The sequence below is a fragment of the Ambystoma mexicanum genome, chromosome 11 (assembly GCF_040938575.1).
Source record: "Ambystoma mexicanum isolate Mex_15411 chromosome 11, UKY_AmexF1_1, whole genome shotgun sequence".
Lineage (NCBI taxonomy): Eukaryota > Metazoa > Chordata > Amphibia > Caudata > Ambystomatidae > Ambystoma > Ambystoma mexicanum.
The window spans coordinates 1,030,299,484-1,030,316,282 of record NC_090934.1 but is presented as its reverse complement, the minus strand read 5'-3'; the positions used below and the strand labels follow the sequence as shown (position 1 = coordinate 1,030,316,282).

Genomic DNA, 16,799 nt, shown 5'->3' with positions numbered 1-16,799 from the left:
GGGCCGCGTCCGGGACCCGGTACTTCTTCTCGTACCGGTCTCTTCTAGCTGGCGTCGTGGAAGGGTTCTTGAGGAGGGCGAGGCCCTCATCCCAAATGTCGTCCAGTAGAGGCACCGCGAGGACCGTCTTCCTCTTGGCCTCGCGCCGTTGATAAAGGAATCCTTCCTTTTTCTTCTCCTCAGGGCAGAGTTGGAAAAGCTCGGATGCCCTGGCGATCATGGAGTGGAACGATCCAATCTCGTCGGGCGGAGAAGCCCTGGTGGGAGGTGACGACGGTAGATCCTCGTCGTATACCTCGTCGTCCGAACCCGTCGCTGCCGTGTCAGTCCCCGTATCATCCCCTCGGGTGGACGGGGAGGAGGGCTGGACGGGGCGCGACGGCTGAAAAGGAGGTGGAGGGTGAATCCTTCTTTTCTTGGGCGGGGGAACACCAGAAGGTCCCGGTTCAGGATCCCCCGACGGGAGAGGTTCCTCCGTCGGCAACGGTAGTCTCGTCCTTATCTCTGAGCATAAGGACTGTATAGCCAACAAAATGGCCGCCGAGTTGTCTTGCGGCGCTGGCAGAGGGGAATCCGACGGGCGATCAGGGGCCCCGTCGGCACCCTCGACGATGTCGTCGTCACCTGCGTCGGGATCCATCCCGACGGGCCGGTCTTCTTCCACGCCAAGGCCGTGGCTTAAGACCTCGATCAGCTCTTCCTCCGAGGTTGAGGCCGAATCTACGACGACGCCCTGCCCCCCCTTTTTCTTCCCCGCCGGGGATTTCACAGGGGTCCTATCGATGGGCACAAAAGAGGACTCCCTCCGAGGTGGCAGGGAGACTCTGAGCCCCGAGGTCGCCACCACTGGTGTAGCCTCCACAGGCTGAGCCAGGGCCGCCGCGACAGTATCGATAGAGGGCTTGGCCGGCTGGATTAAGGCCCTCACCACCTTAGGTGCGCTCACCGCCTTATCCTTGAGGGGGGGGGACACTGCCTCGCTCCCCCTCCGATGGGGCCTTCGAGCTCGACCGGGGCCTCTCCAGGAGCTTCGCCGGGTGCTCGCCTTTCCTCTTACCCGACCCAGAGCGTTGGCTCGTGGCTGATGGTGCCGGGGAGGGTGCGCCCTGCCTGGCGCCCGTAGAGCCCGACCGTTCGGCGCTCCCGGTGCCAGCGGACTCGCGGTGCTTTGCCTTGTGTTGGACCCCCGTCGCCGGGGCGTCCTCAAAGGTCTTAGAAGACCGCTCGGATTTCTTCCTCTTCTTCTCACCTGACGGGCTCTTCCCTTCCAGCCAGTTGGCGAGACGTTGATGGCGGTCCTTCATGGTCCGCTCCGACATATTGCCGCAAAACGCACAGTCCTTCTCCACGTGCGTCTTGTCCTCATGTAAGCAGTAGAGACAAAAGGAGTGTTCGTCCTCCTTAAAGACGTTCTGCAGCTGGCATCCAGGGCAGATCCTGAACAGCTTTCCGGGCGTCGAGCTTCCCTTCTCCTGGGCCATGTCCGGGCCTGAGAAGCTTCTGGAGTCCTCCAAAAGCGTAGCTCGACGAAATCTTCACCCTTGAGGGGCGCAGACGAATCCGACACGGGTCCCCGTTGATCGGATGGAGAGTCGGTGGAGCTTGAGGCTCTTTTGACCGAAAAAACGAAGTTTTTGAGAAAAAACGTGAAAAAATAGCACTAACGCTCGAGAGCAATAGCACGAGGATCCCAACACCTGAACGTGCGGTAAAAATCTGAAGATGGTTGCCAGAGGCGGTGCTTAGGTAGAGGGCAGTCATTGGCTGTGGTCAGTATGACGCAGAGACCAGTGATTGGTTATTACTACGAAAGACAGATCAGAAACGAAACTGATACTGGTTTTTTTCTTTACCGAGGATTCCCAGCCTGACGACGGGGAATATTCATGAGCATGTGAATCCATGCCAGACCCCATGCTGGAGAAGTGCAACTCCTTCTCTGGTTGCCATAAGCACCTGCCGTGAAGTTGACCTGTGCAGTCTCACCACCCTTCCAGGGAGGCATTGGTGGTCACTGTGGCCTGATGCGCTGGAAGGCGAAAAAGAGCGCCTAGCAGGTCATGCTGACGAACGGACCACCACTGCAGTATCTTCCTGAACACTGGAACGAGGGTGATCTTGTCCTTCCGGGAGCCGGATACTTGCTGCTACCGGGCATCTAAGAACTGTTGCAGAGGCCTCATGTGCAGACTGCAACGAGGGACCAGGGGGATGCATGAAGATATCATCCCTAACAGAGATTTGATGGAGCGGACGGTTGTAATTCGAAAGAGTTGAGAGCATCTGTACTTTGCGCAAGATGGCCTCAACCCTCACGTCCGTGGGAGAAGCTAGACACGTCATTGTGTTGAGACGTGAGCCTAGAAAGAGCGTTAAGCGATGGCACCATGCAGGAGTTTGAAAAGTTGATTGAGAATCCCAGCAAAGTCAGGCACCTAATGGTCTCTTTAGTGTGCTCTAAAGCCTGTGGAGGAGAGCAGGTGCAGATCAGCCAGTCGTCTAGGTAGGGATAGATGCCGTGGATGGGCTGCCACTGGAGCCAGACACTTTCCGAAGACCATCCAAGCCTACTGAGGCCTATAGGAAGAGCCTTGAATTGGTAATGTCTGCCGTTTATGACAAATCCAGAAGAAGTGTCTGTGCCTGCTATGAATGGGGATGTTAAGTAGGAATCCTCTAGGTCTAGGGAAGCCAAGACGTCTCTGTGCTCCATTTGTTCGAGCATGTGCTGGAATGTGACCATACGGAACCTCTGTGACTTCAGAAATGTGTTCAGTTGCCTCAGGTCGAGGATGCGCCTCCAACCACACGACTTCCTTCTTACCAGGAAGCATCTGTAGTACACTCCGGAGCCCCAGAAGTGTTTTAGGGTATCTGGTCATGCCATTGAAATCAGTTTCATCTAATGCTATACCATCGAATTATATCCAACGAAAAGCATTTCCATCAAAATTCCTTTTCATTGGCTATAATTCGATGGTATATTCGAAACTAGGGTTAGAGGGTAGGGTAGGGTTGGGGCTAGGGTTAGATTAAGGGTTAGATAGGGTTAGAGGTTAGGGTTGGGGCTAGGGTTAGATTAGGGTCTAATTGTTTATTTCTACTTTTATGCTATTCATTTATCTGTTGGGTTGTTACAGATTTTTTGGGGCAGTTCGATACCTATTGGCATATTCTTACTGTGTATTTCTTGTTACATTTTAGTGGTATTTATTTATCTGTTTGCTTGTTGCAGAATCTTGGGGCAGTTACATACATGTTCGCGTACTCTAACCGTGCACAGTTTTGAAGCTGAAGTTTGCTTATGTTCATACACAGATTACGTATTAAATTTTGGTTTTAAGAATATTAAGTAAGCGTTTACAAGATTTGCTTTAGAGTAATGGTACTATCATTACATTTGAACCATCCACAATTATTTTTTATATATGCAGTGTAGTGACCTGCACTGGTTGTGGCTCCTGCGTGGTAGATTATACCTATTGTTGTGAAGGTTTTCTTACCAAGTGATACTTGACCATGTGTGAATCCAGTCAGCTTACAGTTGTTTTTGGTACCATCTGCATTGTAACTTAAAGCATTACCGTTACCTATTTACTATGTGTCTGTATTTTTAAGGTGGGGCGATTATCTGAATTGCAGGTAGTACATAAGCCGCCATTGTTTGCATTTTGTACAAGTTGCTGAAATGGAATGGATTCACAGTAAGGTATGGATACATTCACGAAGCGTTCATTAGGGACTTGTTCCTGTACCACATGGTTGCAGAGAGTGCATGTATGTTTCTACATGTATGAAATCTGGAAGATTTCATTTATAGGTATGTTTTTGTTTTCCAGTACTTGTAGTAAGTACATTAGAAATTCCTGTGGATCTTCTTGTGAATTTATAGTGAATCTGAGAATTCCAGCACAGTAGTCCAATTCTTGTCTTATTCCATGAACACTGTAGGTGTTGTCAGGATTGTTGGTTGCATTACTATGAAAGACTAACATTTGCAAACACAATTGGTCTGTACTGCGTAAGTAAAGGTTCTCAATAATTGGTGGCAATTGGAATAGAATATTTATTGCTACATTTGCGTAGCAATTTACAGCACTTATATTTGAAAATTTGAATGGACCTGACAGTTCTGTGTCGAAGTTATTTGTTCGGCGTGTGTGTTGCTTCTTTGAAGAAGTAGCTGAGTTACTTTGACCAGTAGATTCTTCTTTGGTTATGGTACTTGATGAAGTATTAGTTTCTTTTTTTTTCTTTGGAGGAATTGCAGTGGTATCTTGTATCGTTTCACATAGAAGTAGTTTTCTTTTACAACGTTTTGCTTTTTGTGGAACAGGATAGGTTTTTAGATGGGGGGTGTGGAGTGAACAAAGCCCAACTAGGGTCCTTCCTATCATCCATCTTCCTCTCTACCTGTGGTCTAACCTCTCGCCCTGGCTTTTCAACCAATACCTGGCAACATCTACGGAATTTGAACTTGCAAACAACCCGACAAAAGTGACCATGAAACTGGAAACATGGGACTGGATAAAAACTCAGGAGTTAGCCTTGGCATATAAATCAGTCTCACACCTGCTTCTGATCAGTATGAAATTGAACGATACAAGACCATACTTAAGGACATTTCCAAACCGTCAATCGCGACAAACTTTCATGAGAGCATGGCGAAATATTATCTCCACAAACAAAGTTAGAGCTATTAGAGGGATCTCAACCTCTAGCCTGTGTTGGTTCTGCGATAAGAGAGATGAAAAGGAAACCATCATACATCTCCTATTGGACTGCATAGGACTGGAAAAAGAGAGATCGACTCACATGTTATACCCATTTGAGGGCATATCCCATTATGACGAGGGGTTTTGGTGGAACCGCTTAATGGAGGGAGAGAGAACGCATGAGACCATCGGAGTGACCCAATTCCTGCAGAACATCGATTTAACGAAAGTATAGATGTGGACTTTATCATATCTTCTTTCTGCCTTCCCCAACCAACTCTGTCAATGTTCGCTCTCTTCTTTTTTTTCCGTTGCTGGATGACTCGGGATTGTACAATCATGGATATTTTCATGAAGAAAGTAAGAAAGTTTTGTAAAAAAATGTGAAAACATTTTAAATAAAAAATAAAAAAAATAAAAAAATACCTGGCAACTCTCGCCCACTGCATTGACACTCTGCTCAAATTTCCAGTGCTACGCTGATGACACAACTCATTTTCAGGCTGCCCTCGGCCACCTCCTCTCCCTCTCTCATCTCAGATTGCCTAACTGCCATTCAAGATTGGTGTGCCGCCAATGATCTCTGTCTGAATGCCAGCAAGACGGGGATCCTCATCATCGGCACACCTTCTCCATCCTTTCCTCTCTCTCTCTGGCCGGCCTCACTTGGCCCTCCTCCTATCCCCACCTGCAAGGCTAAGAACCTCAGGGTCATCTTTGACTCCACACTTTCCTTCTCCGCCAACATCTCGGAGGCATCTAAAAAGTCAAACTTCCTACTGCACCTCTTCAGAGGTACTCTTCCTTTCCTCTCCTTCCCCCAGAAGATCACTGTCTCCCAGGCTCTGGTCCTCTCTAGGTTGGACTATTGTAACAGCCTCTTCCTAAATCTACCTGCCTATACTCTTCGCCCTCTGCAACTAATCCAGAACAGGACTGCAAGACTTGTCCTTGGCCTTACGCTCTCGGATCATATCTCTCCAGCTCTGAAATCTCTCCATTGGCTCCCAGTGGATGCAAGGTTTAAATTTAAAACCCTCTGCATTGTCCACAAGGCTTTCTGGGGCCTGGGTCCAAAATACCTTCAGTTATCCCTCCGCAAATACCTCCCCTCTCGAGCCCTTTGCTCCTCTAACTCTAACTCCCTCAGGGTCAGTCGTTGTTCAAAGAAACGAGCTGCGGGGAGATCGCCGTCTTCGGCTGGGGCCTCCCTCTGGACAGCCTCCCTGCGACTAAAACTTGAGGAGAACCATCTCCGGTTCTGGAAGCACTTCAAGTCCTTCTTCTTTGCATCTGCATTTGCTCCCCCTCTGCCTGCTGATCTGCTCTCTCTTGGCACTGTGCACCTGGCCACCCTCTGTCCCCCGGTACCTGCCACCCTTCTGCACTGCCTCCTGGCCACTCCTCGCACTGGGGTCCGTATCTGTACCCATACAGTCCCCCAGATCCCCATTTTCTTCTTTTATGCACTTATCAGACTTACCCAGCTCTGCTGCCGTAAACACAGCCACTTGTTGACTGCACTACCCCTGTTTATTGTTCCATTATCTATGTATTTGTATTTATGACTATTTATCTGTTCTCCCCTGCTCTGCACTTTCCACACTCCCCCTTCCATGCACTTTTCCCCTTTCCCTTGCACTTGCATGTTCTCAATGTCACTGGGCCTAGTAAGATCGCTGTTTTGTTCACCCCTGTTCCCCTCCCTTGCCTTGTCGCGTTCTGAAACACTTGTGTATGAGCGCGATACAAATAGAATATCATATCATATATCATATTGTATTCTAGAATGCAAGGAATATCTGCATTTACTTTACTTGCATCAAAGTTGATTAGAAATAGCCCGTCAAGTGTACCTAAGCATGATAGTGCTACATAGCTCATGCCTTCTTTAAAGACTGTGCTACCAATATCTTTTAATGCTTCATCTATGGTAAGACCTTGTGATTTGTGAATGGTAACTGCGTATGCTAGAGTTAGTGAAAATTGTTCTCTGCGTACATACATATCTTTGAAAAGAAGGAAGCAGGCTGTTGAGCATCCTATCCTTTTAAATTCTGATAGTTTGTCAAAGAGAATATTGACAAATTGAATGTTGTTGTCACGTGGGTATGTTTGAAAGCCAACAACTGTACCAAGTGCTCCATTAACTAGTCCTTGCTCCACGTCAAGGTTACGTTTAAGCATTACTCTACAGTTTAAAGATAATTTTAATATTTTCTCCAAATGTTCTCTCTGTGTTGGAGATAAAAGTTTTCCAGGGTATTTAGTCTTGTTGTGGCTTGTTGACACATGGATAGTGTCATACCATCTATGCCCAGTTTATCTGTGGATCAAATTTCAATTATTGGTTGCATTTCTTTTTTCAACATTGTTTCATTGAATTTTGAACAGCTTGCAAGAGTTGGCACCAAGGACACACAATTGACATTTTTGTGTGCCAATTGTTCCATGACATCAGTAGCACATGAGTTATGGCCATAGAGTGCATGGATGTGCCTTATTTTTAATATAGCTTGTGCTTCTTGTACACCAGCTCTAATACTTTTTAAAATCCTGGCGTATGTGAGGTAACCAACATTTGAAAAAGTATTGGAATTGGTGTACGATCTCAAGAAGCACAAGCCATATTAAAAACCAGGCACATCCATGCACTCTATGGCCATAACACATGTGCTATTGATGAACCCACCCCCAATATAGATAAAAAACATTAAAACGTTACAAGAAGCTGGACAGTGGCGAAATTTCAGCACTGGACAGCTCCATGTAATGTTTTAATGTAAAAATAAATGCATTGAAATGCAATCTTTTACATGTAAAAGTGCATTTCCATTGAAACCAGTCCACTTATATTTTCGATGGACTGGTTTCGATGGAAATGCAATTTTACATGTGAAAGATAGCATTTCGATGCAATGGCATTCAATGGTTTACCATCGATGGAAAGACCATAAACAGTGTTTTAGCAATGTCTCTATTGCCCCCTTTTATTAACAGTGCTCGGATCTCTTGCAAAAACAGAGGCAGGTGTTGCAGAAGACAGGAACATCGAGGGTGTGACCCTGCTCAACAATGCTGAGCAACCATTTGTCGGTGGCAATGTTGCGGCACTCGATGGCAAACTGATAGATGGCCTCCCACTGGGGTGCTGAAACGGGGGACCAGGCCCTGGACCCGGTCAGGCTTGTTTGCATCTTGGAGGACATTCCACGCCAATGCTGCGTTCCCCCTCTGTATGAATGTGAACGTCCTCTGTATGCCTCTTGCGTGCCGGAGAGCAAAGGATGGCGATATGCTGGCCTGTACTCTTTAGTGAACCTGGAGAAACGGACTGCCTTAGTTGCTGAAGAGTACCCAGCGAGCATGCCGTATAAATTGGACCTTAGGGCAAAAGTTAGTGGCCTTCAACCAGCCATGCCTGCAGAGCACTGACCCGTTGCCCATTTGTCGGAAACCTGAATCCACAATGTCCAAAGCGACTGTAATCGCGTGATCAGAGGCAAACTCACCCGCATGAAATAATGCTAGCACCCCATTCTTCTTGTCCTCCAGGAGTAAGTCTAGGATGGGTACCAGCTTATACCACAGCTCTCTATCGTATTTGGAGAGTATAGCTACAGTATTAGCCGCTTTAATGGTGGAGGCGGCAGTGGTGTTGAGTTTCCCAAATGCATCCAACTTCTTATCCTCCTGGTCTGGTGGATCCATGCATGGAGATTAGGGGTTAGTAGACCCTTTCCTCGCTGAACAGAAACCAGAGTCGGGTGAAGTCTGGGAACGAAGACACTTTGGGGCAGAATCCGGTATTCTGTACTTCTTCTCTAGGCGATCCTTCTTTGGAGGAGCAGAGTAAAAAGTGTTCATGCCCAACAAGCCATCTTTCCATATGTCAAGCAAGGGGATTGACGCATATGATTTCATAGGCGACTCTCTCCTCTGGAAAAGGAAACACTCCTTTTTCTTCTCTTCAGGAACTTGGTGGAATAACTTTGCTGCATGGGTCAGCAGTGCATGAAAGCATCTGATCTCATCCGGTGGAGTGCCCCTGGAGGGCAGATCCACATCCGGGTGTTCTCCATCAGCCGGAACCACATCCTCAAACTGTACCTTAAGGACCTTGTGAGGTGCCAGTGTCAGGATTAGTATCTGTGTCCGTGAGGTTACTTACAGGGATGAAAAACAAACTAGGCGGAGATGTAGGGGAAGGCACTAAATGCAACCTCTGCCCTGCGGGCAATGGTGGATTCCTAGAGGGAGCAGCCTGGGGAGCTGTTGGAGGCAGACGCTGTTGCAGCTCAGAAACCAAGGGGTCCAGAGCAGACAGGATGTCCTAAGACAGGTCTCTTGGCGCTTTCCCCATGGGCGCTGCAGGCAAGGGCACAGCCGTCAGTGCCTACAGAGAGCAATGAGGCTGTTGAAGCTGCAGGGAGAAATAAGGTCTAGGATGAATGTGGTCAGGAGAATACCCAACTTCTTTCAGATCAGACGAGAAAGACCCCAGAGGCTCATCCTCTGAGGGAGTGCCGGCATGTAGTAGAGCAGATGGCAATGCTCTGGGAGAACCCACTGATGATGGGGTGAAGAATCGGTCTTGCCTTGGTTTGTCTTGGGAGAAAGGAGTGAGCTGGCCACATCTCCTTGTCCACACTCGGAGCCCTGGGGAAGAAGACGAGGACAGAGCCTGTGGTGCAGTCGACGGAGCTGCGGGTGGACCGGATAAGGGCAGCCGTGGAGGTACAGCAACCTTGTGGATGATTATCGTGGCAAGTCGTTGAAGTAGTTGGAGCGGTCAACAAGACGGTAGGCGGAGGAATTGTCGACAAGGTGGTATACTAAGATTCTTGTCGATGGACCGATGAAGACTTAATAGTGGAGTCCAAAAGAGACTTGAGTTTCGACAACATAATACGAACGTGACCTTTGGAGTGACTGCTCATGGATGGTGATAGACTCGTCAGCAGAGAGGTAATCGACATGCACCCTTTTTCTGATGAGTGTCAGGGTTGTGGCAGTGGGCCCCGCTGTCGTAGACAGAGCCTTGGGGGCAGTCGACAGAGATAAAGTTGGAGCGTGGGACTTCGTCCTTTTTAGGTCTCTTCCCCAGGGAATTGATCTCACTGATCTTGACTTCTTAGTGGAGAGAGAATGCTCAGATTTACTGTCTCGGGTAGAGGCATGGTTTCGAACAGAGGGCTTGGCACCCACCTCCAGCCAAGTCACCAAGGTTCTGTGACGATCGAGTCGAGTCTTGGAGGAGAAAGACTTGCAGATGGAACAGCTGTCCCCATCGTGGTACGGGTGCAAGCAGTAGAGACATTTGGCATGCCGATCATCCACAAAGACGTTCTTCAGGTTGCACTTGGAACAGGGCCTGAAGAGAAAGACACTTCTTGCTGGCGTCCCGCATGCTGCATGGTGAAGGCCCAAGGACAAGGAGAAGGCCTCATACGAAGAAAAAAAGCGGCAGATGGAATAAATCTCAACTGGAAAAGGTCTCCGCCGCTGGGGCTCACCTATGTGACCCGAGATGAAAAACAATGGAAATAATTTCACGAAAATAGAACATATATCAAGATTTTTGAGGAGCGAAATCTAAGGACTCCCAACACGAAAACGTTTGGTAAAAATCTGAAGAGAACGACTGCCATTGGCTCGGGCAGAATGACCCAAAGAGACAGGAATAGGCTGTATAAGCGACAAGTAGTTTTAGTTTTAAAGCAAAACTGCTTTTAATATTACCAAGGATTCCCAGCCCTCCGACGGGGAATATCTATGAGCAAGTGAATCCATGTAAGATCCCATGCAGGAGAAAGTCAGAAAAACACAATCCCATTTTGTATTATTTCTAAATTTTAAATGTACGTATTTCCACTCCTCCTTACATATTTCATGCAAGTGTACACAATTGCACACCCTTTCAGATGTTATGAAGGATAACAAAAATACTACTGGATTTCATGAGTAGATAAACTGGAACGAAATGGAAATCTGGCTACGGAGTGGAGTTTCATAAAGTGCAAAATGTGGTTATGTTGCTTAATGCTGAACAAGGGGACTAGTGTCGTAACAGAGGTCTGAACAAAAACAAATGGCTTGTTCGTGCCTTAGTGGTCTCATATCCCACTGCTCCATTTCCTTATCTGCCAAAATAGTAAGTGCTAAGAAACTAGTGAACATCCAAAAGATTGACATGACCAGCATAACCTTAAAAAGACTCCTCTAGAAACGGGAGCATCTGTTCTTAAACACAGAGCTTTACAGGAAAAACAAAGAGGCATGAACTGTCTTTTTTCATATAACTTTACTACTGAGTCTGTCTTATTTCACTTAAATGTACGAAGGCCATGGTTTTCTGAGTGTCACTCACTGTACACCTGCTACTTCTAAAATGCATATATATTGCTAATTTAGTTTTAGCCATTGAATTTATTGATTTTTCATAGGGATTCATCAAATGAAAGATTACATTTTAAAAAGGAACTTCGGCACTCACCTCTGGTATATTGCAATATTCGCTGCAATAGCACAGGGTACTTGGTGATTCTCTGCGTTACCAATAAGATGCATTCTTGTATACCTAATCTTCTCACTACTGTGCTGCTCATTTTCTTCTAAAAACAAGAGAATAGTAATATTGCATATGAATGGCAAAAATGTACACACTGATGCTCATAAAATATCCAAGATGAAGAGTGTACTGTACCTTCATGAAGACCTGAAACCTTTTATCCTTGGCAAGGAGGTCTTTGAAATAATTCACTGCTTCGTTGTGGTGACCACAAAATTTGCCATATATTTTCTTCATTCGCTCTGCATTCTCCCCAGAAAACTGCATGAAGAATAAAACCAAAGCTATAATGTTTTAATGGTAACCCCATGACTGTGCAGACTACCATCTGAAGGTATTTCACATGTCTGCCCCACTTCTCTTCAATAGTCTCCACTCATCCATTTATTTGTTTGGAACATTGTGCTTTAAACAGAAAACCTTATCAGAAATGAATACAAACACCAGGCAATCCTGTTGTTCGATCCTTCACTGCTCAGTATTGCAGTAAAAGTTTCATGGGGAGGCACACACCAATTAAAAGCTGCTTAATTGCAGACATTTATTAAAGGAAAAACATGAAATCTACTAAACTGAGTGGCATGAGACACTGGATGGTCCAACAGTATTCTCTAAGGGTGACCTTGCCCATTTCCAAACTGCTAAGCCATGCAGTTTCTCAAGCCAATCAGTTTAGTATATTTCATGTTTTTCCCATAGTAAATGAATGCACTTGAACAGCTGTTAATTGGCATGTGCTTCCCCACGAGTTCAATGACACCTGCCTTTTAATGCTCACCTGATTTACTAAGATATCCCCTATCCTTCTGATAACAAAGTTTTTATCACTTGACTCCACCATTGACTCCTTTTTCCTATCCAGGATGTGTTGAAAGAATTGATTGTGAATTTTCAGCAAATCATCCAGGCAAGGAAATATCTTATCCACCATGTGCTGTTCAAACTGCAGCTCAGTCATCATGCCTCGGCTATACACATCACTCATGATTTTCAAGGTACGGACATGGTGCATCTCTGTCTGCATAAGTTCTGCAAAGGGGAACAAAACATTTCCTTTAAAGTATTCTTGAGGCACACATGGATCATACATGTCCAAAGAAAGCCATGCACACAACAGACAAAGCAAATTTCTGTGTTTTAATAAAGGATCTGATCAAGGCTTATGGAATCGTTATGTCTAAAGCTACCTTTCTCCTTTATTGTGGTCAGTCATTGCTCAGGAGAGGATTCAAGGCAAGAGTAGATTATAGGTCAGTGGTTCTCATTCTCTACTGGAATGATTTTAGAAAAGTAAAACTATATTTTCAAGGTACAAAAATTGTATTTTTGTTTAATCAATACTTTATGTGTACCCAGTAATGGTTGTAAATGGAAAGGTGTACTACAGTCTTAATATGTCCTCTTTAGCTCAGGCAACACAAATCGTAGAGTGCTCCTTCCCTGGCACCAGCAACTAATACGACTGGTGTGAGCACATCAAGAGGGCACTGCAGGCGGCAACAACAGGCAGGCAGCTGCTACTCTTACTTCCCATTTCTTTTTTTGTTGTTATCTGCCCACTACTGATAGACACTTTAGCTTCTTCATACTTCAGAAATGTTGGTTTGATGGTGCAGTATTATCATTGTCCTGAATCGAAGCACACTAAATTTACAAACAAAATTAGGGAATGTTGAGCCCAAATGAATTTAAGATACAGGCTTCCCATTTTCAAAATTTCATTTGAAGAGGCACCCAAAAATTATAACAGCGCACCAAAGAGAATTGTTTGAAGAATGTATTAAGCACTCTAGTTTGAAGGTATCCACGGAAGACATTTATCCATTTTGTGATACTGAGTACAGCTGTGTAAATATTGCTTTATCATTGTTATAAACTGAGAAATTACAAAGTTGACTCTATATTTTGTTTCAGCTCGACAAATTATAAAGTGGTATGGTACTTAGCAGAACATTTCATTGTGGTGGGAAAACAGATTGTCATGTTTATGAGGTGAGGAAGGGAGTTTGTGGGGGGCCCATTAAAAGAAAAGAAAATGGAACCCACTACAAAGTAATTTATGACTTTACAATTTTTGGTCATTAAACCACATAGAACCAGATGACACATTTAAAGATCAATACTAGCCCATTACCTGTGTCTGCTGCACCTTGTGAAAAGGTTTGAGGGGGCGAGGTGGTGAGCCAAGATTTCTGCTGCTCACGTCTGCCCATCAAACATTTCTGCCAGAATCACAATCATTAAGCTTCATACTGAATTTCTCAAATTTACAAATGACATGTAGAATGCAGTTGCTAGAGAGGAGGACTGCAGAGGCATATTGTACATGTATGACTTTCACAACAATCCTTTAAACCTTTAATTCAAAATGGCAAGACTGCTCAGTGGCTAAATGTGTATGGTTTACAGCTCTACTCTAGCAGCTTTCCACTGTGGATTAGATTACAAGCAAGGTACACATTTTGTTGAGTAGATCAACTTTTCACAGGTCTGAAGGTACTCCTGTAACATGTATGGGCAATAGTGACTAAAGCGGGCTGACTTCAGCATTGCTCTTTACATAATGAATGAAATATTTGAAGAGTAATTGTGACAGGTGAAAGGCAATACATATTTATCAATATATGGATGGACGTTACAGTGATATGTCTCAGTTACCAATTCAACTATTAAGTGATGTAACAATTATCAATGGCCATTTTCTACTTCATTGAAAGAATCTCTTCCAAGATACAGACTCTAGAAAAAACCTTTGCTCATTTAAAGCATAAAAAGAATAAGCAGAATATCAAAATATGGTAACACTGCTATACTGAGATACAAATACTAAATGGTTCCATGTGTTTTCGCCACCGTGAAACTACACATCTACATTTTAAACATGTAGGTTTCACAGCGGTCATTTCATTTAATGGGGGATCCCCGCACCACCTCCTACTCGCCACCAGCCCAGCCTACCACCCACACACCACCTCCCAATCCCCCAAAATACCCAGCAAAAACACAGCATACAATACTAAATAACATAACAAAACATAAGCAGGAAACAGGGATGATTTAAAGGGTTAAGTATTTGCTATGTGCAAGTTTCCTCCCTGGAAGGCTGTCATTGACAAAAGAGCATGCATTTTGACTTGATGAATAGACACAAATGTTTGTATACTACCACTAAACACCAAAAACAGCCTTTACAGGTATGTCAAAGACAGAAATATGTCAAGAACACTTTGAATAACTTTTCTTGGTGTGACCAATAGCATTTAGATAGACTATCTCAAATGCAGATAGCTGGCTTCAAGTCTGCTTAAGTGTACGATGAGGCATACAACTGCCTAAATTCATTTCACTTTACATATAACACTGCCACACATGACCAAGATACACAAGTCTCTGCCACACACCGTTTCGGAATGTGGAAGTAAACAATAGAGAGAATTTTCAGTCACTCAACTTGTAATTCGTTATAGACCTCTTTTTCATAAATTATTGTGTTGCTCAAAGTATAGATCTTGCAATTCAATACTCAACATGTGCTGGACATTAATATTATGTTGGTTCTTTTCTGAGCAATTCGATTTGAAAAGGAATGAGTGAAAATCTCTTGATCAGTCTGCTAAACAGTGGTTTGGCCCAAGTGAGACAGAAAAGTCATGATCCCATATATATATATATTTATATATATTTATATATATATATCTCACCGTAAATAACATCCTGGCGTTTGACAACATCCTTCTTGTGCTGCTTCATGAATTTGCTATCCACAACTTGGCTCCATGATTCAGCTTCCAGCTGCTTGGAATCAATTTCAAAATCTCCCATCAGCTGCCCTTCATTCATATCAGTTCCTAAATCACCAGAAGATAAATACCTTAAAGTGTCACCTGATGAAGACAATTCTAATGTTAACAAAAGGTATAATTACAAACAAATGTATATATCCCATCAACACATAATTAGGGGTTTTAGTGAGAATAATACAGTCATGTTTTCTTATTGGGCAAAATCATCAGTTTAACTGTCTTCAAGCTTGTTCAAATAAACTCTTTCCAAAACTGGATTGGTCGATGATTTGTAAATCATGATTTTGTTGAGCATCTTTATTTCTCTACTCTCCTCAAGATATAACCTTTACCACAATAAGACCACAACTGAAGCTGTGTTTCCATTCTTCAGCACCAGGAGGCCATTTTCGTGGGGACAGGTTTTGCTTTTCAAGGATTAACATAATATAGGACTTCTTTTCATGGGTAACATTCAGTTTGGCCAGAATTAATATTCCTATCTTTGAATCACATTTCTAAAAAGTCAAACTGGTTTTTAGACCTCATTTGCTATCTGCAGAAAGGCTGTTTTATGCATTAAAAGGTTCTCCGTTTTGCTTTTACAACCCTTGAAAGATTGATCCCAAACTAGTCCACCACAGTTGGTATCCAGTTTTCTATATGCCGATTCTCCTTTTCGGAACTCGATTACAGCTCAACATGTTGCTTACTAAACCATCACTCTGGGGTAAGTTCAGCTAATCCATAAGTAATGGATGGAAAATGTGTAAATAAAGAAATCCCAAAGAGTTTTACAATAATTTGCAGTATGTCTAATACGTTCAATCGATTCTCTAAGTTGCTGGCAATCCTTTAGAGCCTGGTGTGAAATACTGAGTATCAACCTCTGTGCAGAAGAGAAACTGTACTACCAAGGTATCTGTGCATGGTACATCAATGTTGAGAAGAGGTGTTAGAAAGCAGGAGTGGACTGCAAACTATGATGTCTTGTTGGCAAAGGAGCCATAAGGAGGCTGAGATTTGCCAGCCCACAGGTGGCTGGATATGGAGCAGCCGAGAAGTGGTGAGCACAAGCAACCAGAGCATTGTGGTGAGCTGGAGACACCCTGCTCAGGCCTAGTGAACCTGTCAGAGGGAGTCCTAAAATGAGGACCAAGAAAGGAGAGTGGAATAAGTGTGATAAAGCTAGTCCCATTTTGCACCAGATGAGAGTAAACTTGAGCAAGTATCAGAAACAGGCATGAGAAGGAGCAGAGGAAGTAGGAGAGGCTCTAACCGTAGAGTCCCTAAAAGAAATAAACTAATTCATCATGGGGTAACAAACTCTGGGACTTGTAGCGCAAGATGGGACTTGGAGCGCAACTTCCAAAAGTGCCCTACGAGTGCCCCGACAAGTAACTTTTCATCCAAATTGATAAAGAAAGCTTTTTTATTTATGTTTGTTTGAAATGTATTATGCGCACCAGACCCGAAGGTATCAAGGTGCAGGCAAAGTAAGAAGTAATTCAGCTTAGTACATAGGTTACATTAGTTACAATGGATACAGGTGAAGGGGAGACAGTTGATCTCGGGATAAACACTAAAAAAACAACAATGACAGATACCTATAGGAGTCAGGTAATGACTATACAGAAGTGGGGAATAAATAGGTCAACAATATACAAGAAGATATGCAGTTATTTACAGGAAAGGTACTTTACAGGTTCACTAGGCATCATTTTCTAGGAG

The 16,799-nt window shown here is 44.3% G+C and overlaps 1 protein-coding gene across 10 annotated transcripts in view; it reads right to left on the bottom strand.

Moving 5' to 3' along the window:
• AKAP13 (A-kinase anchoring protein 13) overlaps positions 1-16,799 on the bottom strand; it is a 1,883,770-nt gene that overhangs the window by 235,276 nt on the left and 1,631,695 nt on the right. For all 10 annotated transcript variants that reach the window (XM_069624282.1, XM_069624281.1, XM_069624277.1 and 7 more), the window contains 4 exons: positions 14,988-15,134; positions 12,065-12,315; positions 11,422-11,547; positions 11,212-11,329 (listed from right to left, as the gene is read on the bottom strand). In XM_069624282.1, the coding sequence (XP_069480383.1) occupies positions 11,212-11,329; positions 11,422-11,547; positions 12,065-12,315; positions 14,988-15,134 (642 nt within the window). The remainder of the gene's footprint in view (positions 1-11,211; positions 11,330-11,421; positions 11,548-12,064; positions 12,316-14,987; positions 15,135-16,799) is intronic.